The 24,331-nt window shown below is 45.1% G+C and overlaps 2 protein-coding genes across 4 annotated transcripts; one reads left to right on the forward strand and one right to left on the reverse strand.

Moving 5' to 3' along the window:
• The first annotated feature begins 5,245 nt into the window (after window positions 1–5,245).
• On the forward strand, window positions 5,246–9,158 carry LOC130888487 (keratin, type II cytoskeletal 6A-like). 2 transcript variants are annotated; one of them, XM_057791441.1, is made up of 10 exons: window positions 5,246–5,471; window positions 5,508–5,782; window positions 6,309–6,523; window positions 6,818–6,878; window positions 7,039–7,134; window positions 7,316–7,480; window positions 7,902–8,027; window positions 8,374–8,594; window positions 8,790–8,824; window positions 8,926–9,158. In XM_057791441.1, exons 1-10 carry the CDS (start codon window positions 5,246–5,248, stop codon window positions 9,156–9,158), a joined length of 1,653 nt encoding a protein of 550 aa, XP_057647424.1. The 2 variants fall into 2 exon arrangements, with proteins under 2 accessions (XP_057647424.1, XP_057647423.1); XM_057791440.1 differs by having other exon boundaries at window positions 5,246–5,782.
• A 7,091-nt stretch (window positions 9,159–16,249) lies between these two features.
• On the reverse strand, window positions 16,250–20,163 carry LOC130888489 (keratin, type II cytoskeletal 6A-like). 2 transcript variants are annotated; one of them, XM_057791443.1, is made up of 10 exons: window positions 19,938–20,163; window positions 19,627–19,901; window positions 18,886–19,100; window positions 18,530–18,590; window positions 18,274–18,369; window positions 17,928–18,092; window positions 17,381–17,506; window positions 16,814–17,034; window positions 16,584–16,618; window positions 16,250–16,482 (listed from the first exon to the last, which is right to left on the reverse strand). In XM_057791443.1, exons 1-10 carry the CDS (start codon window positions 20,161–20,163, stop codon window positions 16,250–16,252), a joined length of 1,653 nt encoding a protein of 550 aa, XP_057647426.1. The 2 variants fall into 2 exon arrangements, with proteins under 2 accessions (XP_057647426.1, XP_057647425.1); XM_057791442.1 differs by having other exon boundaries at window positions 19,627–20,163.
• Between the last annotated feature and the right edge of the window lie 4,168 nt (window positions 20,164–24,331).

Raw genomic sequence — 24,331 nt, forward strand, 5'->3', positions numbered from 1 at the left:
TCAGAATATGTCTTTATTGCATGCATATCTGTAATTATATTCTGACCAGAAGTGTTTTTTTTTCTTTTAAATGTTACATGGGAATGGCTAGAACCAACTCCATGGTCCTGCCTGTTGGCTCCACCCAGTACAACATGGCAGAGGCATGTTCACTGCCTCTGAGAGTTATGCATACTGCCCCAGCTCCAGGGTCATAGCCAGTCTATGTCATCACTAAGAAATTTGTAACACACTGCTCACAGACTCCATTTAAGTGCTCCTGAAAGAGCCAGGGCTTTTTGTACAACTAACACAAGCCAGGAAGCCCTCCCCTAAGAAGCCACACAATCTTCACTGCCAATGCTGAGTCAGGAAGTCATCTCTCTCTTTTTTTTTTTAATTGGAAAGGAAGAAGTGAAAGTATCTTTATTTACAGATGATATAATAGTACACATAACTGGCCCTAAAAATTTTTCTGGGAAACTCCTACAGCTAATAAACACTTTTATTTATTTGTTTATTTATTTATTTATTGAAAAAAAATTTCTGCCTCCTCCCTGCCTCCCATTTCCCTCCCCCTCCTCCCACTCCTCTCCCCTCTCCCCACACTCCCCTTCCCCCCATTCCTCTCCCCCTTTCCCCACTCCTCTTCCCCTCCCCCTACTCCATTCCCCCTCCCTCTCTAGTCTGAAGAGCAGTACGGATTCCCTGCCCTGTGGGAAGTTCAAGGTCCTCCCCCCTCCATCCAGGTCCAGGAAGGTGAGCTGAAGGAGGGAGAACATGAACAAGGAAGTCAGGACCGCGAGGGGTGCACCCACCCACTGTGACAGTGGGGCTGATCTATTGGGAGCTCACCAAGGCCAGCTGGACTGGGACTGAATAAGCATGGGATAAAACTGGACTCTCTGAACATGGTGGACAATGAAGGCTGATGAGAAGCCAAGGACAATAGCACTAGGTTTCGATCCTACTGCATGAACTGGCTTTGCGGGAGCCTAGCCTGTTTAGGAAGTCATCTCTTAGAGGAGCTGTTGTGCTCCTGCTCACTGCTAGCAAATAGAGCCCATCTGAAAAAAACGCAGGTACTATAAACTCTGTTCTTTTGTGTCTAGAATTCCTTTTTAAGCTCTCTCAGGTTTTATGTGGATATAATTGCCTCATGTTGAGCCCATTCTGTAGACGGAGGTTGCATGTTTGTTTCCTGGAGATACAGACTCGAAATAATCACACAGAAACTCTATTGATTAAAGCACTGCTCAGCCTATTAGCTCATGATTCTTATTAACTAGCTCTTACATCTTAAGTTAACACATTACTATTATTTTGTATTTTACCAAGAAGCTTGTGGTTTACCAATAAGGTTCTGGGGCAGGCATATTTCTCCTTTGACAGCTACGTGACTTATCTCTGACTCCACTTTCTTTTCTCCTCTATCTCTGCTTGGAACTCCTGCCTTGCTCTATTCTGCCCTGTCATAGGCCCAAAAAGCTTCTTTATCCATTAACCAACAAAAGCAACACATATATAGAAGGACTTACCACACCAAACAGTCATCAAAAGTTTCCTAAGCAAAAAAATCCCAGGACCAGTTGTTTCATCTCAGAATTCTACAAGATTTTCTTTTTTTTTAATATTTATTTATTATTTATTATGTATACAATAGTCTATCTGTGTGTATGCCTGCAGGCCAGAAGAGGGCATCAGACCTTATTACAGATGGTTGTGAGCCACCGTGTGGTTGCTGGGAATTGAACTCAGGACCTTTGGAAGAGCAGGCAATGCTCTTAACCACTGAGCCATCTCTCCAGCCCTCTACAAGATTTTCAAAGAAGAATACCAACTCTCCTCAAATTGTTCCTCACAATAGAAACAGAAGAAACATGGCCAAACTCTTTTTATGAGGCTATAATTACCCTGATATCCAAACCACACAGAGACACTACTAAGAAAGAGAATTACAGACCAGTCTCACTTAAGAACATTGCTGCTAAAATACTGGCAAACCGAAACCAAGAACACATAGAAAAATCAACCACCATGACCAAGTAGGCTTCATTACATAGATGCAGGGATAGTTTAACATACAAAAATCTGTCAATGTAATCCACCATATAAACAAGCTGAAAATAACCCACATGATCATCTCACTAGATGCTGAAAAAGCCTTTGATGAAATACAATATCCCTTCATGATAAAGGTCTTGGAGAGATCTCTGATACAAGGAACATACCTAAACATAATAAAGGCAATATACAGCAAGCCAACAGCCAACATCAAACAAAATAGAGAGAAACTCAAAGGGATCCCACTGAAATCAGGAACAAGACAAGGTTGCCCACTCTCCATATCTGTTCAATATAGTTCTTGAGGTCCTAGCTAGAGCAATAAGACTACGAAAGGAGAACAAGGGGATACAAATCGTAGAAAAGAAGTCAAACTCACTATTTGTTGATGATATGATAGTTTACAAAAGTGACCCCAAAAATTCTACCAAGGAACCTCTACAACTCATAAACACTTTAAAAAATGTATCAGGATACAAGATTCATACAAAAAAAATCAATATCCCTCTTTTAAACAGATAATAAATGTGCTTAGAAAGAAATCAGAGAAACATCACTCTTCACAATAGACACAAATAACTTAAAATATCTTGGAGTAACTCTAAACAAACAGTTGGAAGAATTGTATAATAATATCGTTAATTCTTGAAGAAAGAAATAGAAGGAGACACCAGAAAATGGAAAGAACTCCTATGCACTTGGGTAGGTAGAATTAATATAGTAACAATGGCAATCTTATCAAAAGCAATCTATAGATTCAATGCACTTCCCATCAATATCCCAGCAAAATTCTTCACAGACCTCAAAAGGACAACACTCAACTTCATACAGAAAAACAATAAACCCAGGCTATCCAAAACCCAGGCTATCCTGTACAATAAAGGAACTTCTGAAGGCGTCATAATCCCTGACTTCAAGCTCTATTGCAGAGATACAGTACTGAGAACAGCCTTGTATTGGTATAAAAACAGACAGGATGACTAATTGAACTGAATTAAAGACCTGGATATTAATCCACACAGCGACAAACACCTTATTTTGACAAAGAAGTAAAAAATATAAAAGGAAAAAGAAAGCATATTTGACAAACAGCCCTGGCATAACTGGATGTCAGCATGTAGAAGAATGAAAATAGATCATATCTATCACCATGCACAAAACTCAAGTCCAAACGGATCAAAGACATCAACATAAAACTAACATTACTGAACCTCATAGAAGAGAAAGTGGGAAGGACACTTAAACACATTGGCAAAGAAGACCACTTCCTAAATATAACCCCAAGCACAGACACTGAGAGCAACAATTAATAAATGGAACCTCCTGAAAATAAGACGCTTCAGTAAAGCAAAGGACACGGTCAACAAGACAAAATGACAGACTGCAGAATGGAAAAAGACCTTCACCAACTCCACATTGGACAGAGGGCTAATCTCCAAAGTAGACAAAGAATCCAAGAAACATAGCATCAAAAGAAGAAATAATCCAATAAAAAAGGAGTACAGACCTAAACAGAGAACTCTCAACAGAGGAATCTCAAATGGCTGAAAGACACCTAAGGAAATGCTCAGTATTCTTAGCCATCAGAGAAATACAAATCAAAACAACTCTGAGACTCCATTTATATATGTCAGAATTGCTAAGATAAAAGCACTAATGACAGCTTCTGTTGGATAGGATGTGGGATTAGTGGAACACTCTTCTGTTGCTGGTGGGAGTGCAAACTTGTATAGCCGCTTTGGAAATCGGAATGGCAATTTCTCAGAAGGCAGTTCTAAGAGGCAAGTTCATAGAACTAAGTACCTAAATAAAAAGTTGGAGAGGTCTTAGCAGCACATCTCTTAGCTCTATGATAAAAAGAAGAAATCACATAACAAAACATCAAGAAATAATCAAGTTCAGGGACTTGGGTTCAAGTCCCAGTTCACACATGGTGTCTCACAGCTCACAACCTTCTGGTAGCTCTAGTTCTAGGGGCCTGAATCACTTTTCTGACCTCCAGGGGAAACAGGCACACAAGGGCTTCACAGACATCCCTTCAGGCAAAATGCCAATGCACATTCTTTTTAAGTTATTAGGAGGAAAAATATGGGATAATTATGAATTCTTTTAAACTATTTAATATCCTTACATATAGAAAACATGAGTTAAACATATTTACAAATTTGAATAAGCAAAATAGCTAGAAAATATACAAGAAAAAATATTAGTAAAATCAATTATTTCTGTGTTATATTTGTCTTATTTTTGAATAGGACTATTTTCTTGAATGTAAGTACGTGCAACACATGTGTCTGGTGCCCTCAGAGGTCAGAAGATGGCATAACCCTGGGCCTGAGTTATGGATGGCTATGAATGGTTGTGTCCCACCGTGTGGATGCTGGGGCATAAAGTCAGGTCCTCAACAGGAGGAGCAAGAGCCATTCATCAGGAGACATCTTTACAGATTCTTGAATAATATAATAATATATACTAACAGACATATATATGACATATGATCATTTCCTCCAATTGTACAAAAGACCGAACTTTGGATATAATATTGAATTAATTACTGAAGAAATAATATTTTTTGATATCTGCTATCAAATAGAGGGATGGTAGGTGAATTGAGGGAAACAAGAAAGCAATAATAAAGCCATAAGCCTGGCTGTGAACTTATTTTATTTTATTTTGACATTGGAACAAAAATGAGGATGACTTTTCTCTGTTTGAAATAGATTCGAAAGGACAGCAGGTTATAGTTCATAATCCTAATCCCTGAAAGTCACTGACGATCTTTCTGTTGCCATAAGACATGAGTTGGTTTCAGGTGTCCCCGTAGGATCAGGAGCAGCCAGGGAGGAGGGCTGTCAGCACATTCAGCAGGACCTGCAGACACATGGAGTCGGTGACTAACTGAGACACAATGAATGAAGAACCGATTTACTGTACTCAGATGAAGTCAAAACGAGAGGCTGGAATATTTTCCCTGACTAAAGGAAGGCAAAAATGCAAGCTCGATATTTCATAACATCTTTGAATGATTTAGGTGTGACCTCACTGCGGGTAAAGCCCTGCCCTTCCCACTATACAAGCTCACCTTCGGGACCGAGCCCAGCCCATCCACACTATATATAAGCAGCTGCCCAGAGCCCATCACGCTCATCCGCTCAGCTCTGCCCTGTACTCTCCACTTCACAGACTTCTAACTCCAGGAACCATGTCTACCAAAACCACCATCAGAAGTCAAACCAGCCACCGTGGCTTCAGTGCTGGCTCAGCCAGATTGCCTGGGCTGAACCGCTCTGGCTTCAGCAGTGTGTCTGTGTGCCGCTCCCGGGGTAGCGGTGGCTCTGGGGCTGTTTGTGGAGGAGCTGGCTTTGGCAGCAGAAGCCTCTATGGTGTGGGGAGCTCCAAGAGGATCTCCATCGGAGGGGGCAGCTGTGGCATTGGTGGAGGCTATGGCAGCCGAGTTGGAGGAGGCTTCGGCTTTGGAGGAGGAGCCGGCAGTGGCTTTGGTTTCGGTGGTGGAGCTGGTAGTGGCTTTGGCTTCGGTGGTGGAGCTGGTTTTGGTGGTGGCTATGGGGGTGCTGGTTTCCCCGTGTGCCCCCCTGGAGGCATCCAAGAGGTCACCGTCAACCAGAGCCTCCTCACTCCTCTGAACTTAGAAGTCGACCCCACCATCCAGCGGGTGAGGACTGAGGAGCGCGAGCAGATCAAGACCCTCAACAACAAGTTTGCCTCCTTCATCGACAAGGTGAGACATGGTTCTGTCCAGGGCAGATAAGCGGGAGTGGAATCCGGAGTGAATGCCAAAGACAGCAGTGGAGGGAAGATGCTCTAGGCTTTGCTCAATCACTGCCATTGTCTCTAGGTGACTCTGTCCTGACTTTGTCTCCTTTGTAGTTAGACTAGCAGCTGGCAATCAGTTCCTCTCCTAATAGGTTGCCCCATCAGGGTGTCTGATTCCAGTGCACTGAGATGAGCTCAGGCCTCACATCACAGAGGCCAGAACTGAGGCAGGAGTCTCTACAGGGCAGTTTGGAACCATCATGGCCCCACTAAACTGCGCCACACTCCAGCTAGGCTGCCTGTGCCCTGCCTGAGAGCCCTGCCTTCCTCAGAGGGATGGTGTTGGGAGCTCTGCTCTGGATTGTGCCTGTGAGGCCCAGGGCCAGGGACTCTACTGAACGGGTTGAGGCAGACAGCATGAGACAGGAGTCACACTTGTGAAGGGATCTGAGCAGAATGAAATTCAAACTTCTCTCACTTGGTGCCTCCAGGTGCGCTTCCTGGAGCAGCAGAACAAGGTCCTGGACACCAAGTGGGCCCTGCTCCAGGAGCAGGGCACCAAGACCGTGAGGCAGAATCTGGAGCCTTTGTTTGAGCAGTACATCAGCAACCTCAGGAGGCAGCTGGACAGCATCACTGGGGAGAGGGGCCGCCTGGACGCAGAGCTGAGGAGCATGCAGGAGACTGTGGAGGACTACAAGAACAAGTGAGTTAAAAAAGGAACTCGAGTTCATGGTAATAAAGACCCAAACCTAGACATGGACTCCAAGAATTAAAATAGTGAAACGAGAAAGTATTGTCAAACAGCCTAAGTCAAACACCATGGAGGGCAATAGGAGCCTAGGGAGAAAAAAAAGGAATAAAACATTCAATCACCCAAAATATTCATCAGTGGTGTGATTTGGTTATATTGCGTTTATAGAAACGGGGGCTGGGTCACAGGCTGCCTTTGAGGCCATCTACCTGCTGACTACAATGTGCGGCACTCTCCCTCTTGTAGATATGAAGACGAAATCAACAAGCGCACAGCAGCAGAGAATGAATTTGTGACCCTGAAGAAGGTGAGCTGACTGAGTTTCTCAGCCAAGGAAATTCTCTGCTGATGGAGAGGCATGGTTTTGCATGTCTGGTTTATTGCAGAGCATGGTTGCCAGGGAGACAGAGCAGACATTGCTGTGCAGGAGAAATAACCCAATTCCATGTTGTTGACTCCTTTCTCAGGATGTTGATGCTGCCTACATGAACAAGGTTGAACTGCAAGCCAAGACAGACAGTCTGACGGATGAGATCAACTTCCTGAGAGTTCTCTACGATGCAGTAAGTTACTCCCATCTCTCTTTCTCTGTCTCTCTAGCTCTATCTGTCTCTGTCATTCTCCCTGTCCTCCCTCTTCCAATCTGCCCCATTTACTTTTTCTCCCTGTGCACAGTGAGAGTGTGGCGTTGGTAACATCTGTAATGCTCACATCCAAAGCTGATGTTGCCTCTCTGTTCTGTAGGAACTGTCTCAGATGCAAACTCACATCTCAGACACATCTGTGGTCCTCTCCATGGACAACAACCGCAGCCTGGATCTGGACAGCATCATTGCTGAGGTCAAGGCTCAATATGAAGAGATTGCTCAGAGGAGCCGTGCTGAAGCAGAGTCGTGGTACCAGATGAAAGTGAGTATTTAGGGGGAGCCTGATGAAGAAAAACTGGGACCCAATGATTCCATAAGACTCTAATTTCCTCGGAGGTTAGAGGTCTACTAAGAAGAAACTGGGATCTCGTAAGAGAAAATGGACCTTGCACTTGAGTTATACAGTGAAACTGTAGTCAACAGATCAAAAGAACACAGAAGAAGAGGGAAAGTTGCCATAAATGGTGTCCATAGTCCCTGAGCTTGAGCTCTTCTGGGAATATAGGACCTCATGCGGTCTCACAGAACACTTTCAGTTCCCAAGAGAACTATGTAGTCCATGCTCTCCCACAGCTTCTCCTTAGGAAAAGTCATTGCACCAAGGATAACGCAATCCACTTAGATGTGAATTAGGTTTTGCTGGTAAAAACTCAATACATCTTCTATTTTCAATTGATCTTCAGTACGAGGAGCTGCAGGTCACAGCAGGCAGACACGGGGACGACCTGCGCAACACCAAGCAGGAGATCGCTGAGATCAACCGCATGATCCAGAGGCTGAGATCTGAGATCGACCACGTCAAGAAGCAGGTAGAACAGACCAAAAGCATCACAGGATGCTTCCTTCATGTTCTGTGCTCTAGTCTCCTGCTCACTGGGAGTGAAGATCTCGGGCTTGCCGGGTGGTGGTGATGCATGCCTTTAATCCTAGCACTTGGGAGGTAGAGGAATGTGGATCTCTATTAGTTCGAGGCCCGCCTGGTCTATAAGAACTACTTCCAGGACACCTTGGGCTGTTACACAGAAAAACCTTGTCTTGAAAAAGAAACAAACAAACAAACAAAAAAAAAACGAATGAACAAACCAAGAAGATCATGGGATCACCCTCTCAAAAGAACCACAGTACAAGTTTGTTTTTCTTTCTTTCTCTGCCCAGTGTGCCAACCTTCAGACTGCCATTGCTGAAGCTGAGCAGCGTGGGGAGAATGCCCTCAAGGATGCCAGGGGCAAGTTGGAAGGGCTGGAGGATGCCCTGCAGAAGGCCAAGCAGGACATGGCCAGGCTGCTGAAGGAGTACCAGGAGCTCATGAATGTCAAGCTGGCCCTTGATGTGGAGATCGCCACCTACAGGAAGCTGCTGGAAGGAGAGGAGTGCAGGTGAGTGCTCCCCCTCCTCCATGATGCCAGGCATGAGCACAGCATGAGGGAGCATTTGCTGTGGCCACAATGGCTCCTTTCAGGGACCACTCTACCAGGGATTCTCTGTGACCTGTCCCCACACTGAGGGTTCACGAGGACTGAGGTCATGGCTCCTTAGGTCTCACCTTCTCATCTGCTCTCTTCCTATTCTAGGCTGAATGGTGAAGGCGTTGGACCCGTCAACATCTGTAAGTACACTGCTTGCCGCCTCCCCTTCCCCTGCCTTGTGCCTGACTCTCTGGACAGAGCAGGTTCACAGTGTCCGCTGTCCCCTGTGTTCTCTTCACAGCTGTGGTGCAGTCCACCATGTCCAGCGGCTATGGCAGTGCAGGTGGTGCCAGCAGCAGCTTGGGCCTGGGAGGAGGCAGCAGCTACTCCTACGGCAGCAGCCATGGCCTTGGAGGTGGCTTCAGTTCTGGCAGTGGCAGAGGCCTCAGTGGTGGCCTGAGCTCCTCTGGTGGCAGCTCTTCCACCATCAAGTACACCACCACCTCCTCCAGCAGGAAGAGCTACCGGCACTGAAGTCCCTGTCACTGAGCTTGTCTGCTCCCCAGATGCTCTCAGAGCCCCGTGCTCAGGTGCTGTCCCTGCTGCCTTCCTCCCTCTGCTCTCCGGCCTGGGCTAGGAAGCTCAGGCCTTGTTGCTCCCCTCTGACTCTTCCCTCAGGTCCCCAATACTCATCTTCTCATTGTCATGCTCTGACATCACATCACGAATCACCCACATTTGGTGCTGCAAGCTGTAGTTAGGTTTCCAGACTCTGCCTCCTGACTCTGTCTTGAGGCTGCCTGAGAAAGGGTCTCTCTGCCCCTTTCCTTCTGTAAATCGTTGTCTGGGTCCTACTACTAAACAGGAGCTTCCCTTTAGCTTCCAGTGGCCTGAGAAAACCCCAACTTCTCTGTCATGAACCTCCCTGGCAGTTACTGTGATCACACACGTCAATAGTCCTGTGATGTACGGAGTCTGTGCTCATGTGATGTTTCTCTGTTCTTTGCTTTCTTGTAATAAAGCTAAATAAAGCATGTTTATAACATAATGGCTTCTCCCACATGTATTTTTTTTTTTATCACATTCTTTTCTACGGAGACACTGCAACTTTGTTAGCTAAGACACGTCAATCATTCTTATTGTTTGGGGATCTCATGTGAACATAGAGTGTTATTTGAGAGAATCTACTCCTCATTTCCATCTCACCCATTCCTCCTCTATCCCTTCCCAGTTTCCCTCTTCATCTTCTTGGGCTGCCTCTTGCTCTCTTTGTTTTCCCCAAGGAGTTCACTCTGTGTTGCCTGGATGCAGGGTAATTAGAGTCTATGGACATGACACCTTTCAGGGGCCACATTCCTAAGAAAATTACCCTTTCTCATTGTAGTCATCAAAATCCAAAACCTCTCAGAAAGATGTCACTATTAGCGAGCTTTTCCCTATCCTGTGCGTTTTCTGCATGTAGTCACAGAAACTGTGATGTGTTGTGTACAAAGGTTCTGTCATGTCCACCAAACACTCTTTCACTGGAAATATTCACTACCCCTGGCTCCTACAATCTGTTGTGCAATGATCTCTGAGTTGTGGCCTGTGTGGAGGTGTGATTCATCTGTCCATTTAGAGCTGAACATTTCATGGTCTTCTATCTCTGCCCAATGATCAGTTGTGGTGTCTCTGTTAATCATCATCTAATGTAAAAAGACACTTTTTTGTTTCGGATTAGTGAGATATACACAAATAATTTGTATAAAGATGTAAACTAATGAACAGCATATTTCTGTGTTTATTTAACAAAATAACTATATTAGTTCCTCTCCTGGGGGCTAAGACTAAGGCACCTGGTTTGAGTCCATTTAAGCACCAGGAATGAGTTCTGACTTGTGGAATGAGCCTTAGATGCAATCAGATCGTGGATGGTTATTCCCTTAACATTAGTGCCACTATTGCCCCATTGGCCAGCTCATCCTTACTGTTGCTCACAGGGCTAACAGCAGGGTAAGGCTGTTGAATACTTTCCCTTGTCATAGACTAGAACTTTCTAGTTCTATGAAAGCTATTCAGTAGGGATAAAGTTTCTGGATCCATGGAAGCTCGATTTCCCAGTGTTTTAGGATTCTGTGTGGTTATCTTCACATAGTATTACCATCAAGTTCTGAAGGATAGCCAAGAGCAAAGTATGAATCTATAATATTTCAGAGGGCACACTGACCAACAGTTTAAAAAAAATAAGCCATACCTTACACTTGTACTTCTGTCTGATAGCCTGTGGAGCCAGAGTGAAACATTGTCCCCTTGTTATAGAGTGTACTGTTTAAACTTTTTTATATGTGTGTATGGATGTATTTACAAAGCTTTAACAATGGAAGGCTCCTTATGGCATTTTCATGATCTTTACTGATGGTTGTTTCTTCCCATAATACTCCTGTTTCCTACCCACACATCCCTGGAACATTTTATAGATGTCTGTTTAGTCCATTTGAGTCATGATATCTGTTAGTTCCCTTTTTTTTCTGTTAATTCTATCTGGCAGACCTGTCCAGTGGTTTGAGTGCAGTGTTGAAGTCTCCTATTATTAGTAAGTAGGGTTTAATTGTGATTTAATCTTTAGTAGTGTTTCTTTTATAAATGAAGGTACCCTTGTATTTAGGGAATAGATGTTCAGTACTGAGCTTTCCTCTTGATGGATTTTTTTTCCTGTGAGTAATATGAAATCTCATTCTTTGACTCTTTTGATTGATTTTAGTTTGAAGTCTATTTTGTTACATAGTAGATGGTTGATGCCTGTTCTGGCAGAGGTTGATGGCTAGGGCCTGCTCCAATGGAGGTCACTGGCTCATATGTGCTCTGGCAGAGGTTGATGGCTTGAGCCTGGTCTTGTGGAGGTCACTTGTTGGAGCCTACTCCAGCAGAAGTCATTGGCTCAGGCCTGCTCCTCAGGAGGTCACTAACTTGAGCCTGATCCCATGGATGTGCCTGGTCTTGTGGAGGTTGCTCGCTCAGCCCTGTTCCTTCAGAAGTTGCTCACTCTGTCCTGCTGCCACAGAGGTCACTGGCCTGGGCCCAGGCCCACAGAGGTCACTAGTTGAAGCATGCTCTCTCGGGGGTTGCTACATCTACTTGCTCCTGTGGAGGTTGCTAGCTTGGGCCTGTCCTGCAAAGGTCACTTGCTCTCTCGGGCCTGCTTTGGCAGAAGTTGGTGGCTCAGGCTTGCTCTGGTGAAGGTCACTGGCTTGTATCTTGTCCTGCAGGTGTCCCTGTCTTGGACCTGCTCTTTCAGAAGTTACTGTCTCCGATCTGGTTCAGCATCAGGCCTGTTCCCTTGGAGGTTGCTCCCTCTCTTTGTCATATCTGCTCCTGTGGAGGTCTCTGGCTCAGACCTGCTCTGGTGAAGGTCGCTGGCTTGGGCCTGTTCCCTTACAGGCAAAGGTCACTTGGTCAGGCATGTACTGGCAGAGAATGCTGGCTCTGGTGTTTATTTTCTTGCTGACAACCATTTTTCCCCCATTAATCATTGCAGTTTTTATTCTTTTTAAAAACTAACAAAATAAAATATAATACTTTAAAGCAAAAACTAACACATCAGAGTTGGACAAGACAAGCAAACAGAAGAAAATGTTCCCTACTGTCTATGTGTTGCTTTCATCGGTTTAATAAAGAAACTGCCTTGGCCTTTTGATAGAGCAGAACTTAGATAGGTGGAGTAGACTGAACTAAACACAGGGAAGAAGGGTAGTGTGGTAGACATCATGAGATGGATGTAGGTTAGAATCTTGCCAGTAAGTCACAATCACGTGATGATACACAGATTTAATAGAAATGGGTTAATCAAGATGTAAGAGTTAGCCAATAAGAGGCTAATAATAATGGGCCAGACAGTGATTTAATTAATACAATTTCTGTGTGATTATTTCGGGTATAAGCTAGCCGGGTGGACCGAACAAAGGGGCCCCTTGCTCCTACAACAGTTCCCAAGAACAGGCACAAGAATCAGAGACCTACTTGTCCTCACACTCAGGAATCCCACACAACGACTAAACTGGAAGCCGTAGCACAGATGCAGAGGACCTGGTGCAGACCCGTGTCGGCTCTGTGCTTGTGCTTCAGTCTCTGTGAGTTCGCATGAGCTGTGCTCCTGCTGTGTTACAGGGCCTTGCTTTCCTGATGTCCTCTCTCGCCTCAGGCTCTTACATTCTTTTTGCCTCCTTTCCCACAGGGTTCCTTGAGCCCTAAGGGAGACATTTGATGGAGACACACCATTTAGGGCTGAGTGTTTCAAGGTCTCTCAGTTTGTGTCCAGCTGTGGGTCTCTGTATCTTCTCCCATCTGCTGCAGGAAAAAGCTTCTCTGATGATGGCTGAGCAAGGCGCTGATCTATGAGTTTAGCAGAATGCCATTGGAGTCATGTCGTTACTATGTTTGTTTCCATAACAGTAGTATTTGGTTTTACCATAGGTCCTTGGGCAGTCTAGTCTGGTTCTTGGTCACCAAAGCAATGTTGGGTCTGGGTTCTATGTCTTGGAGTGGAACTTAAATCATATCAGACAAGGCTGGTTACTCCCAGAAACTTTGTGACACCAATGCCCTAGCATATCTTGTAGATCAAAGCATTTGTAGTTGGCTTTGTGCTTGCATTTGCCTTTTGGTAGTTTGTGGAACCCTTCTATCCCAAAGATGCTAGAACATTTGGGTGAAGGTTCCATGTAGGAATCAACTCGACTTCTCCTTATCCTCTGAAGTGGTACAGATGTTGCTTTCAACAAAGGAGCCTTGCTGGATGACAACCATTCTTACAAGGGTGGGATGCAATTTTCCAAGGAGGGCAGCACCTTAACTGGACCCACCCCATCAATCAATAATTAACAATGAGCCTCATGGCTGGATCTCATGGAGGCATTTTCTCAACTGAGGCTCTTTCTTCTCTGATGACTCTAGCTTGTGTCAAGTTGACACACAGAACCAGCTAGTACAGCTGGCAAAGGGGATTTCTTCAAAGCCAGCCTGGCACGCAGAGGAGTGACTCTTACACCAGATCCCTTGATGGGTTAAGGCTTGTGAGAACCATGGGCTTCTCCTTTGTTTAAATCTGCCAGTCAGTTTTTCCATGGCTACCTGGCTTCCCTTGTGCTTATGAGTTTGGCTGCTCCTACCTGGGGAGCCAGGGATGGAGCCCTGGGCTGTTTTCTACTTTTCTTGGATTGGATTTCCTGTTGGCCAAACTTGTCAGGATCCTGTCATCTCTTTTGCAAGACTCCATGTTCTTCATTCATGTATACCTTGAGGATAAATCCAGTACTTTAAGCCCTAACACTTCTTCACAGATGTTTCTAAGCTGCAGTAAACTTCTCCTTTGAAGCATGTGTCTTGGTGACTCTATTTCTTTCATAAGGTTCCATATTGATAATTAGTGATTTCTAGAATTTTGTTACTTTAATCTAAATAATATATTCTGACATTGAGGACTTTGTAGCAGACTTTTTGTGAGGTAACCCCTACCCAGAAAGAGAGCTGCAACCTGTCCCTCTCCTAGAGATGAATCCTTGGTTGTAGATATTGAAATTTGAGTTAGCATAGAATAAAGAAAGGCAGAGAGGAGACACCGAAGGATTTCAAACAAATCAGGGACAGAATACAGGTCACATGGTGGATTGGGAAAGAAGAGTAATGGAACAGGAAGGGTTAAGGGGGCAGGGGATGTGAGGTAGGAAACAGGAGTCCTATGGGAAGAGACAATCAACAGTAAAGATCTTGAAAATGCCATATAGAAGTCTTCGATTGTTAAAGCCTCCCGAAATACATTCATACGCACATATAAAAGGAGTTAAACGGTACACTCTATAACAGGGGACAATGTCTCACTCCAACTCCACAGGCTATCAGATAGGAGTATTAGTGCAAGATTTGGTTTGTTTTTTTAAACTGTTGGTCAGTGTGCCCTCTGAAATATTATAGATTCATACTCTGCTCTTGGCTATCCTTCAGAACTTGATGGTAATACTATGTGAAGGTAACCACACAGAATCCTAAATTGCTGGGGAATCAAACTTGCATGGATCCAGAAACTTTATCCCTACTGGATAGCTTTCATAGCGCTAGAAAGTTCTACTCTATAGCAAGGGAAAGTATTCAACAGCCTTACTCTGCTGTTAGCCCTGTGAGCTACAGTAAGGATGAGCTGGTGAATGGGGCAATAGTGGCACTAATGTTAAGGGAATAACCATCCACGATCTGATTGCATCTAAGGCTCATTCCACAAGTCAGAACTCATTCCTGGTGCTTAAATGGGCTCAAACCAGGTGCCTTAGTCTTAGGCCCAAGGGGAAGAAACTAATATAGATATTCTGTTAATTGCACATAGTAATAAGATATCCATTATGTTCACGTATTTATACCAATTATTAGTGTATATTTCAACCTGAATCAAAAAGTTCTTTTTACATTAGATGATGATTAACAGAGACACCACAACTGATTATCAGGCAGAGATCAGAAACCGCAAAATGTTCAGCTCTAAATGGACAGATGAATCAAACCTCCACACAGGCCATGGCTCAGGGATCTTTGCAGAACAGGAAGGGAAGATTGTAGGAGCCAGGGGTAGTGAATATTAGCAGTGAAAGAGTGTTTGGTGGACAAGACAGGACCTTTGTACAGAACACATCCCAGTGGCTGAGACTGCATGCAGAAAACTCGCGCAGGTGGAGCCAGTGAAAAGCATAGCACAGACAAAGAAGAGCTCACTGAAAAGCCCCACCTTGCTGAGAGGTTTTGGATTTTGATGACTACAATGAGAAAGGGTAATTTTCTTAGGAATGTGGCCCCTGAAAGGTGTCATGTCCATAGACTCTAATTACCCTGCATCCAGGCAACACAGAGTGAACTCCTTGGGGAAAACAAAGAGAGCAAGAGGCAGCCCAAGAAGATGAAGAGGGAAACTGGGAAGGGATAGAGGAGGAATGGGTGAGATGGAAATGAGGAGTAGATTCTCTCAAATAACACTCTATGCTCACATGAGATCCCCAAACAATAAGAATGATTGGCGTGTCTTAGCTAACAAAGTTGCAGTGTCTACGTAGAAAAGAATGTGATAAAAAAAAAATACATGTGGGAGAAGCCATTATGTTATAAACATGCTTTATTTAGCTTTATTACAAGAAAGCAAAGAACAGAGAAACATCACATGAGCACAGACTCCGTACATCACAGGACTATTGACGTGTGTGATCACAGTAACTGCCAGGGAGGTTCATGACAGAGAAGTTGGGGTTTTCTCAGGCCACTGGAAGCTAAAGGGAAGCTCCTGTTTAGTAGTAGGACCCAGACAACAATTTACAGAAGGAAAGGGGCAGAGAGACCCTTTCTCAGGCAGCCTCAAGACAGAGTCAGGAGGCAGAGTCTGGAAACCTAACTACAGCTTGCAGCACCAAATGTGGGTGATTCGTGATGTGATGTCAGAGCATGACAATGAGAAGATGAGTATTGGGGACCTGAGGGAAGAGTCAGAGGGGAGCAACAAGGCCTGAGCTTCCTAGCCCAGGCCGGAGAGCAGAGGGAGGAAGGCAGCAGGGACAGCACCTGAGCACGGGGCTCTGAGAGCATCTGGGAAGCAGACAAGCTCAGTGACAGGGACTTCAGTGCCGGTAGCTCTTCCTGCTGGAGGAGGTGGTGGTGTACTTGATGGTGGAAGAGCTGCCACCAGAGGAGCTCAGGCCACCACTGAGGCCTCTGCCACTGCCAGAACTGAAGCCACCTCCAAGGCCATGGCTGCTGCCGTAGGAGTAGCTGCTGCCTCCTCCCAGGCCCAAGCTGCTGCTGGCACCACCTGCACTGCCATAGCCGCTGGACATGGTGGACTGCACCACAGCTGTGAAGAGAACACAGGGGACAGCGGACACTGTGAACCTGCTCTGTCCAGAGAGTCAGGCACAAGGCAGGGGAAGGGGAGGCGGCAAGCAGTGTACTTACAGATGTTGACGGGTCCAACGCCTTCACCATTCAGCCTAGAATAGGAAGAGAGCAGATGAGAAGGTGAGACCTAAGGAGCCATGACCTCAGTCCTCGTGAACCCTCAGTGTGGGGACAGGTCACAGAGAATCCCTGGTAGAGTGGTCCCTGAAAGGAGCCATTGTGGCCACAGCAAATGCTCCCTCATGCTGTGCTCATGCCTGGCATCATGGAGGAGGGGGAGCACTCACCTGCACTCCTCTCCTTCCAGCAGCTTCCTGTAGGTGGCGATCTCCACATCAAGGGCCAGCTTGACATTCATGAGCTCCTGGTACTCCTTCAGCAGCCTGGCCATGTCCTGCTTGGCCTTCTGCAGGGCATCCTCCAGCCCTTCCAACTTGCCCCTGGCATCCTTGAGGGCATTCTCCCCACGCTGCTCAGCTTCAGCAATGGCAGTCTGAAGGTTGGCACACTGGGCAGAGAAAGAAAGAAAAACAAACTTGTACTGTGGTTCTTTTGAGAGGGTGATCCCATGATCTTCTTGGTTTGTTCATTCGTTTTTTTTTTGTTTGTTTGTTTGTTTCTTTTTCAAGACAAGGTTTTTCTGTGTAACAGCCCAAGGTGTCCTGGAAGTAGTTCTTATAGACCAGGCGGGCCTCGAACTAATAGAGATCCACATTCCTCTACCTCCCAAGTGCTAGGATTAAAGGCATGCATCACCACCACCCGGCAAGCCCGAGATCTTCACTCCCAGTGAGCAGGAGACTAGAGCACAGAACATGAAGGAAGCATCCTGTGATGCTTTTGGTCTGTTCTACCTGCTTCTTGACGTGGTCGATCTCAGATCTCAGCCTCTGGATCATGCGGTTGATCTCAGCGATCTCCTGCTTGGTGTTGCGCAGGTCGTCCCCGTGTCTGCCTGCTGTGACCTGCAGCTCCTCGTACTGAAGATCAATTGAAAATAGAAGATGTATTGAGTTTTTACCAGCAAAACCTAATTCACATCTAAGTGGATTGCGTTATCCTTGGTGCAATGACTTTTCCTAAGGAGAAGCTGTGGGAGAGCATGGACTACATAGTTCTCTTGGGAACTGAAAGTGTTCTGTGGGACCTCATGAGGTTCTATATTCCCAGAAGAGCTCAAGCTCAGGGACTATGGACCCCATTTACGGCAACTTTGCCTCTTCTTTGTGTACTTTTTGTCTGTGGACTACAGCTTCACTATACAAAGGAAGTGCAAGGGTCATTTTCTCTTACGAGATCCCAGTTTCTACTTAGTAGACCTCTAACCTCTGAGGAAATTAGCGTCTTATGGAATTCATTTTGTCCCAGTTTTTCTTCATCAGGCTCCCGCTAAATACTCACTTTCGTCTGGTACCATGACTCTGCTTCAGCACGGCTCCTCTGAGCAATCTCTTCATATTGGGCCTTGACCTCAGCAATGATGCTGTCCAGATCCAGGCTGCGGTTGTTGTCCATGGAGAGGACCACAGATGTGTCTGAGATGTGAGTTTGCATCTGAGACAGTTCCTACAGTACAGAGAGGCAACATCAGCTTTGGATGTGAGCATTACAGATGTTACCAACGCCACACTCTCACTGTGCACAGGGAGAGAAAGTGAATGGGGCAGATTGGAAGAGGGAGGACAGAGAGAAAGGCAGAGACAGATAGAGCTAGAGAGACAGAGAAAGAGAGATGGGAGTAACTTACTGCATCGTAGAGAACTCTCAGGAAGTTGATCTCATCCGTCAGACTGTCTGTCTTGGCTTGCAGTTCAACCTTGTTCATGTAGGCAGCATCAACATCCTGAGAAAGGAGTCAACAACATGGAATTGGGTTATTTCTCCTGCACAGCAATGTCTGCTCTGTCTCCCTGGCAACCATGCTCTGCAATAAACCAGACATGCAAAACCATGCCTCTCCATCAGCTGAGAATTCCATTGGCTGAGAAACTCAGTCAGCTCACCTTCTTCAGGGTCACAAATTCATTCTCTGCTGCTGTGCGCTTGTTGATTTCGTCTTCATATCTACAAGAAGGAGAGTGCCACACATTGTAGTCAGCAGGTAGATGGCCTCAAAGGCAGCCTGTGACCCAGCCCCCGTTTCTATAAACGCAATATAACCAAATCACACCACTGATGAATATTTTGTGTGATTGAATGTTTTATTCCTTTTTTTTCTCCCTAGGCTCCTATTGCCCTCCATGGTGTTTGACTTAAGCTGTTTGGCAATACTTTCTCGTTTCACTATTTTAATTCTTGGAGTCCATGTCTAGCTTTGGGTCTTTATTACCATGAACTCGGCGTTCCTTTTTTAACTCACTTGTTCTTGTAGTCCTCCACAGTCTCCTGCATGCTCCTCAGCTCTGAGTCCAGGCGGCCCCTCTCCCCAGTGATGCTGTCCAGCTGCCTCCTGAGGTTGCTGATGTACTGCTCAAACAAAGGCTCCAGGTTCTGCCTCACGGTCTTGGTGCCCTGCTCCTGCAGCAGGGCCCACTTGGTTTCCAGGACCTTGTTCTGCTGCTCCAGGAAGCGCACCTGGAGGCACCAAGTGAGAGAAGTTTGAATTTCATTCTGCTCAGATCCCTTCACAAGTGTGACTCCTGTCTCATGCTGTCTGCCTCAACCCGTTCAGTATAGTCCCTGGCCCTGGGCCTCACAGGCACAATCCAGAGCAGAGCTCCCAACACCATCCCTCTGAGGAAGGCAGGGCTCTCAGGCAGGGCACAGGCAGCCTAGCTGGAGTGTGGCGCAGTTTAGTGGGGCCATGATGGCTCCAAACTGCCCTGTAGAGACTCCTGCCTCAGTTCTGGCCTCTGTGATGTGAGGCCTGAGCTCATCTCAGTGCACTGGAATCAGACACCCTGATGGGGCAACCTATTAGGAGAGGAACTGATTGCCAGCTGCTAGTCTAACTACAAAGGGGACAAAATCAGGACAGAGTCACCTAGAGACAATGGCAGTGATTGAGCAAAGCCTAGAGCATCTTCCCTCCACTGCTGTCTTTGGCATTCACTCCGGATTCCACTCCCGCTTATCTGCCCTGGACAGAACCATGTCTCACCTTGTCGATGAAGGAGGCAAACTTGTTGTTGAGGGTCTTGATCTGCTCGCGCTCCTCAGTCCTCACCCGCTGGATGGTGGGGTCGACTTCTAAGTTCAGAGGAGTGAGGAGGCTCTGGTTGATGGTGACCTCTTGGATGCCTCCAGGGGGGCACACGGGGAAACCAGCACCTCCATAGCCACCACCAAAACCAGCTCCACCACCGAAGCCAAAGCCACTACCAGCTCCACCACCGAAACCAAAGCCACTGCCGGCTCCTCCTCCAAAGCCGAAGCCTCCTCCAACTCGGCTGCCATAGCCTCCACCAATGCCACAGCTGCCCCCTCCGATGGAGATCCTCTTGGAGCTCCCCACACCATAGAGGCTTCTGCTGCCAAAGCCAGCTCCTCCACACACAGCCCCAGAGCCACCGCTACCCCGGGAGCGGCACACAGACACACTGCTGAAGCCAGAGCGGTTCAGCCCAGGCAATCTGGCTGAGCCAGCACTGAAGCCACGGTGGCTGGTTTGACTTCTGATGGTGGTTTTGGTAGACATGGTTCCTGGAGTTAGAAGTCTGTGAAGTGGAGAGTACAGGGCAGAGCTGAGCGGATGAGCGTGATGGGCTCTGGGCAGCTGCTTATATATAGTGTGGATGGGCTGGGCTCGGTCCCGAAGGTGAGCTTGTATAGTGGGAAGGGCAGGGCTTTACCCGCAGTGAGGTCACACCTAAATCATTCAAAGATGTTATGAAATATCGAGCTTGCATTTTTGGCTTGCTTTAGTCAGGGAAAATATTCCAGCCTCTCATTTTGACTTCATCTGAGTACAGTAAATCGGTTCTTCATTCATTGTGTCTCAGTTAGTCACCGACTCCATGTGTCTGCAGGTCCTGCTGAATGTGCTGACAGCCCTCCTCCCTGGCTGCTCCTGATCCCACGGGGACACCTGAAACCAACTCATGTCTTATGGCAACAGAAAGATCGTCAGTGACTTTCAGGGATTAGGATTATGAACTATAACCTGCTGTCCTTTCGAATCTATTTCAAACAGAGAAAAGTCATCCTCATTTTTGTTCCAATGTCAAAATAAAATAAAATAAGTTCACAGCCAGGCTTATGGCTTTATTATTGCTTTCTTGTTTCCCTCAATTCACCTACCATCCCTCTATTTGATAGCAGATATCAAAAAATATTATTTCTTCAGTAATTAATTCAATATTATATCCAAAGTTCGGTCTTTTGTACAATTGGAGGAAATGATCATATGTCATATATATGTCTGTTAGTATATATTATTATATTATTCAAGAATCTGTAAAGATGTCTCCTGATGAATGGCTCTTGCTCCTCCTGTAGAGGACCTGACTTTATGCCCCAGCATCCACACAGTGGGACACAACCTTTCATAGCCATACATAACTCAGGCCCAGGGTTATGCCATCTTCTGACCTCTGAGGGCACCAGACACATGTGTTTTATGTACTTACATTCAAAACAATAGTCCTATTCAAAATTAAGATAAATGTTACAGAGAAATGATTGATTTTACTAATACCTTCCTAGTATGATATTTATATATTTGATTATTCAAGTTTGTGAATACATTGAAATCATGTTTATATAGTTCAAGGATCTAAATAGTTTAACAGAATTTATAATTATTCCATAATTTTTTCTCCTAATAACTTAAAAAAGAATATACATTGGCATTTTGCCTGAAGGAATGTCTGTGAACCCCTTGTGTGCCTGTTTCCCCTGGAGCCTAGAAGAGTGAGTCAGTCCCCAGAAGGTTGTGAGCTGTGAGCCACCATGTAAGAGCCAGGACTTGAACCCAGGTCCTCCACAAGAGCAGACAGCGCTCTTTACTGCTGAGCCATCACTGTGGCCCCTCTCCTAATCACGTGTTTGTTAAGGAATCCAGACTAATGTCCTGCTTAGTGTTTCAGCTGCTGCTTTTCTCCTTGATTGCCCCTGGCACTGCCTTTACCAGGCACCGTCTGCCCCATCTTCTGTAAACTGGTGTCACTCAAACCAGGAATCTCAACGAGATCTGCTCGAGTCCGCCAGTGGTGCTCTTTCCTGCCGCAGCTCTTGTGGTTTTTTTTTTTTTTCAGGATTGTTTTAACTATCCTGGGTTTTTCCTAGTTCCATATGAAGCTGAAAGTTTTCCTGTCACAATCTGTGAAGAATTGTGTTGGGCTATTGGTGGGATTGCATCGAGTCTGTAGATTGTCTTGGGTAGATGGCCTCTCTCACTTTATCAATGGTACCGTCCCATGAGCACGGGAGATCTTTCCACCGTCCTGTTATGTTCTTCAATACTTTAAACCTCTTAACATACAAGTCTTTTACTTACTGGGTTAGAGCTTTATGTATTTTGTGTTACTTGAGGCTATTTTGAGGTATGTTGGTTTCCTGATTTCTTTGTCATTTGTACCTAGGAATGTTACTGATTTGTGAGTTAATCTTGTATCCAGTTGTCTGCTGACAGTGTGCGTCATCTGAAGGAGTTTCCAGGTGGACTTTATTGGTCATTCATTGATGGAGGAGTTACTTTCATTGGTTAATAAAGAAACTGCCTTGGCCCATTTGATAGGCCAGCCCTTAGGTGGGTGCAGTAGACAGAACAGAATGCTGGGAGGAAGAGGGAAGTGAGGCAGTCGCCATGCCTCTCCTCTCCAGGGCAGACGCAATGAAGCTCAGGCTCAAGATGGACGTAGGCTAGAATCCTTCCCAGTAAGCCACACAAATTATCAGAAATGGGTTAGTCAAGATGTGAGAGTTAGCCAGTAAGAGGCTAGAGCTTATGGGCCAGGTAGTGTTTAAATGAATACAATTTGTGTGTTGTTATTTTGGGGTATTAAGCTAGCTGTGCGGGAGCCAGGCAGGATGAAAAGCAGGCCTGCCCACAGCTCCTTCTACAATTCATGTGTACGGTAATATGTCTTCAAACACAGATCCTTTAACTTCTTCCTTTTCAATTAATATCCCCTTGATCTCCTTCAGCTATTTGCTGTAGCTGAGGTTCTATATTGAGTAGTCTGGAGAGGGTGGACACCCTTGTCATGTTCCCGACCTCAGTAGAAATGCTTTGGTTTTCTCTCTGTTTAAGTCGATGTTGGCTATGATCTTGATGTAAACTGCTTTTATTATGTTCAGGTGTATTTTCTGTGTTCATTAAATCTCCAGGACATTTATTTTGAAGGGGTGTCAGATTGTGTCAAATGTCTTCTCTGCCTCTAATGATGTGATCATGTAACTTTTGTCTTTCAGTTTGTTTATCTGTTAGATTTAATTTATCCATTTGCATAAGTTGAACCAGCTCTGCTATCTGTGATAAAGCCTACTTGATCATGACGGATGATGTTTTTGATGTACTTTTCAAGTTGATTTACAAGTAATTCATGAGAACTTTTGCATCTATGTTAATCAGGGAAATTGGTCATTAGTTCTCTTTATTCTTGTTTTTTTTGTGTGTTTTGTGTATCAGGGTAACTAAATTAGATAGATATTGAGAATTATATAGATCAATAGTCATCTAAGTGTGTCATTTATAACTAGGCTAATCAGGTTCTTTAGATGCATAGAGATTATACTCAGTATAAGATAGATAATCTTCAACCTCTTCAAAGAGCTGTAGAAAATGGCCTTTAATCTAACTCAGAGTTTCGTGATAGTGAGACACAATTGCTCCTGGCAGCACCGATCTATTTCCGAGAGAATGTTGAGCACCAAAGACACTTGTTGTTTGTTGTGCAGTTTCTTCTTTTCCTCCTAGAACGTTCATACTCGCTGTTATGATCTCTGCAGAGTTTTATGTAGGCACTTAGTGCTATGGACTTGCCTCTCTGCCTGCCTTCATTTGTCTCACACATTCATTACGGTCTGTATTCAGTTTCTTTCAATTCTAGAAATCTTTAATTCCTTCCTTAACTCCTTTTTAATTCATTAGTGAGTTTTTCAGTGTCCAATGAGTTTATAAGCTTCCTGTTTTTATTTTTGTTTTGTTTTGCTTTGGTGTTGTTGGTAACCAGTTTTAACCCATGGTTGTCAGATAGGATGCAGAGGGTTGTTTGAGTTTTCTTGTGTCTGTTGGTACTTGATTTGTCTGCCTAAGTCAGCTTTGGAAAAAATTCTATGAGGTGCTGAGGAAAAGGGTATTTTTTGTGTCTTGGTGAACTGCACTGTAAATATATTAGGCCCATTTGGTTTATAACTCTCTTAACTACCATCTCTCTAGTAGGTTTTGTCTGTGTTTTGGCCAGAGTCAAGTAATGAAATCCCCCACTACCAATGTGTGAGGGTCAATATGAGATTTCAGCTATAGTAGTGTTTCTTTTACAAACTTGGGTACCCTGTATTTGGTACATAGATGTTAAGAAATGTTCTGTCCTTGACAGAAGCTATTTCTGTAAGAATTAAAGATTCGAAAAATAGGAAAGAAAAGAGGGGGATGCCTCTCACAAAGTGAGAAAGAACATGTAATGGGGAATGTCACACTCATCTGGCCTAACCTTAGGCAGTTAATGTTCTTAGTGTTTTGCCTCTCATTGGATCAAAGACCTGCACAGCCATGCTGAAAAGACAAACCCATTATTTGGGAAAGAAAACTGCAACCCGAGTGGCTCCTTCTCTATCCATCATTCTTACCCACTGAGCCATCTCCCCAGCCCCATGGACCCATTATTCTTAGCAACAATCTTGATCTTTGTTCAAGATCAACA

This window comes from Chionomys nivalis, chromosome 17 (assembly GCF_950005125.1).
Source record: "Chionomys nivalis chromosome 17, mChiNiv1.1, whole genome shotgun sequence".
In the NCBI taxonomy this organism is placed as follows: Eukaryota; Metazoa; Chordata; class Mammalia; order Rodentia; family Cricetidae; genus Chionomys; species Chionomys nivalis.

What these genes read in the sequence shown, in the direction of transcription:
- LOC130888489 (XM_057791442.1), bottom strand. Translation starts at nt 20,163, where the DNA reads ATGTCTACCAAAACCACCATCAGAAGTCAAACCAGCCACCGTGGCTTC. An exon ending in TGAGAGTTCTCTACGATGCA is followed by an intron (nt 18,093 to 18,273) that starts GTAAGTTACTCC and finishes TCTGTACTGTAG; the next exon opens with GAACTGTCTCAGATGCAAAC. An exon ending in CGTTGGACCCGTCAACATCT is followed by an intron (nt 16,483 to 16,583) that starts GTAAGTACACTG and finishes TTCTCTTCACAG; the next exon opens with CTGTGGTGCAGTCCACCATG.
- LOC130888487 (XM_057791440.1), top strand. Translation starts at nt 5,246, where the DNA reads ATGTCTACCAAAACCACCATCAGAAGTCAAACCAGCCACCGTGGCTTC. An exon ending in AATTTGTGACCCTGAAGAAG is followed by an intron (nt 6,879 to 7,038) that starts GTGAGCTGACTG and finishes CTCCTTTCTCAG; the next exon opens with GATGTTGATGCTGCCTACAT. An exon ending in TCGACCACGTCAAGAAGCAG is followed by an intron (nt 8,028 to 8,373) that starts GTAGAACAGACC and finishes TTCTCTGCCCAG; the next exon opens with TGTGCCAACCTTCAGACTGC.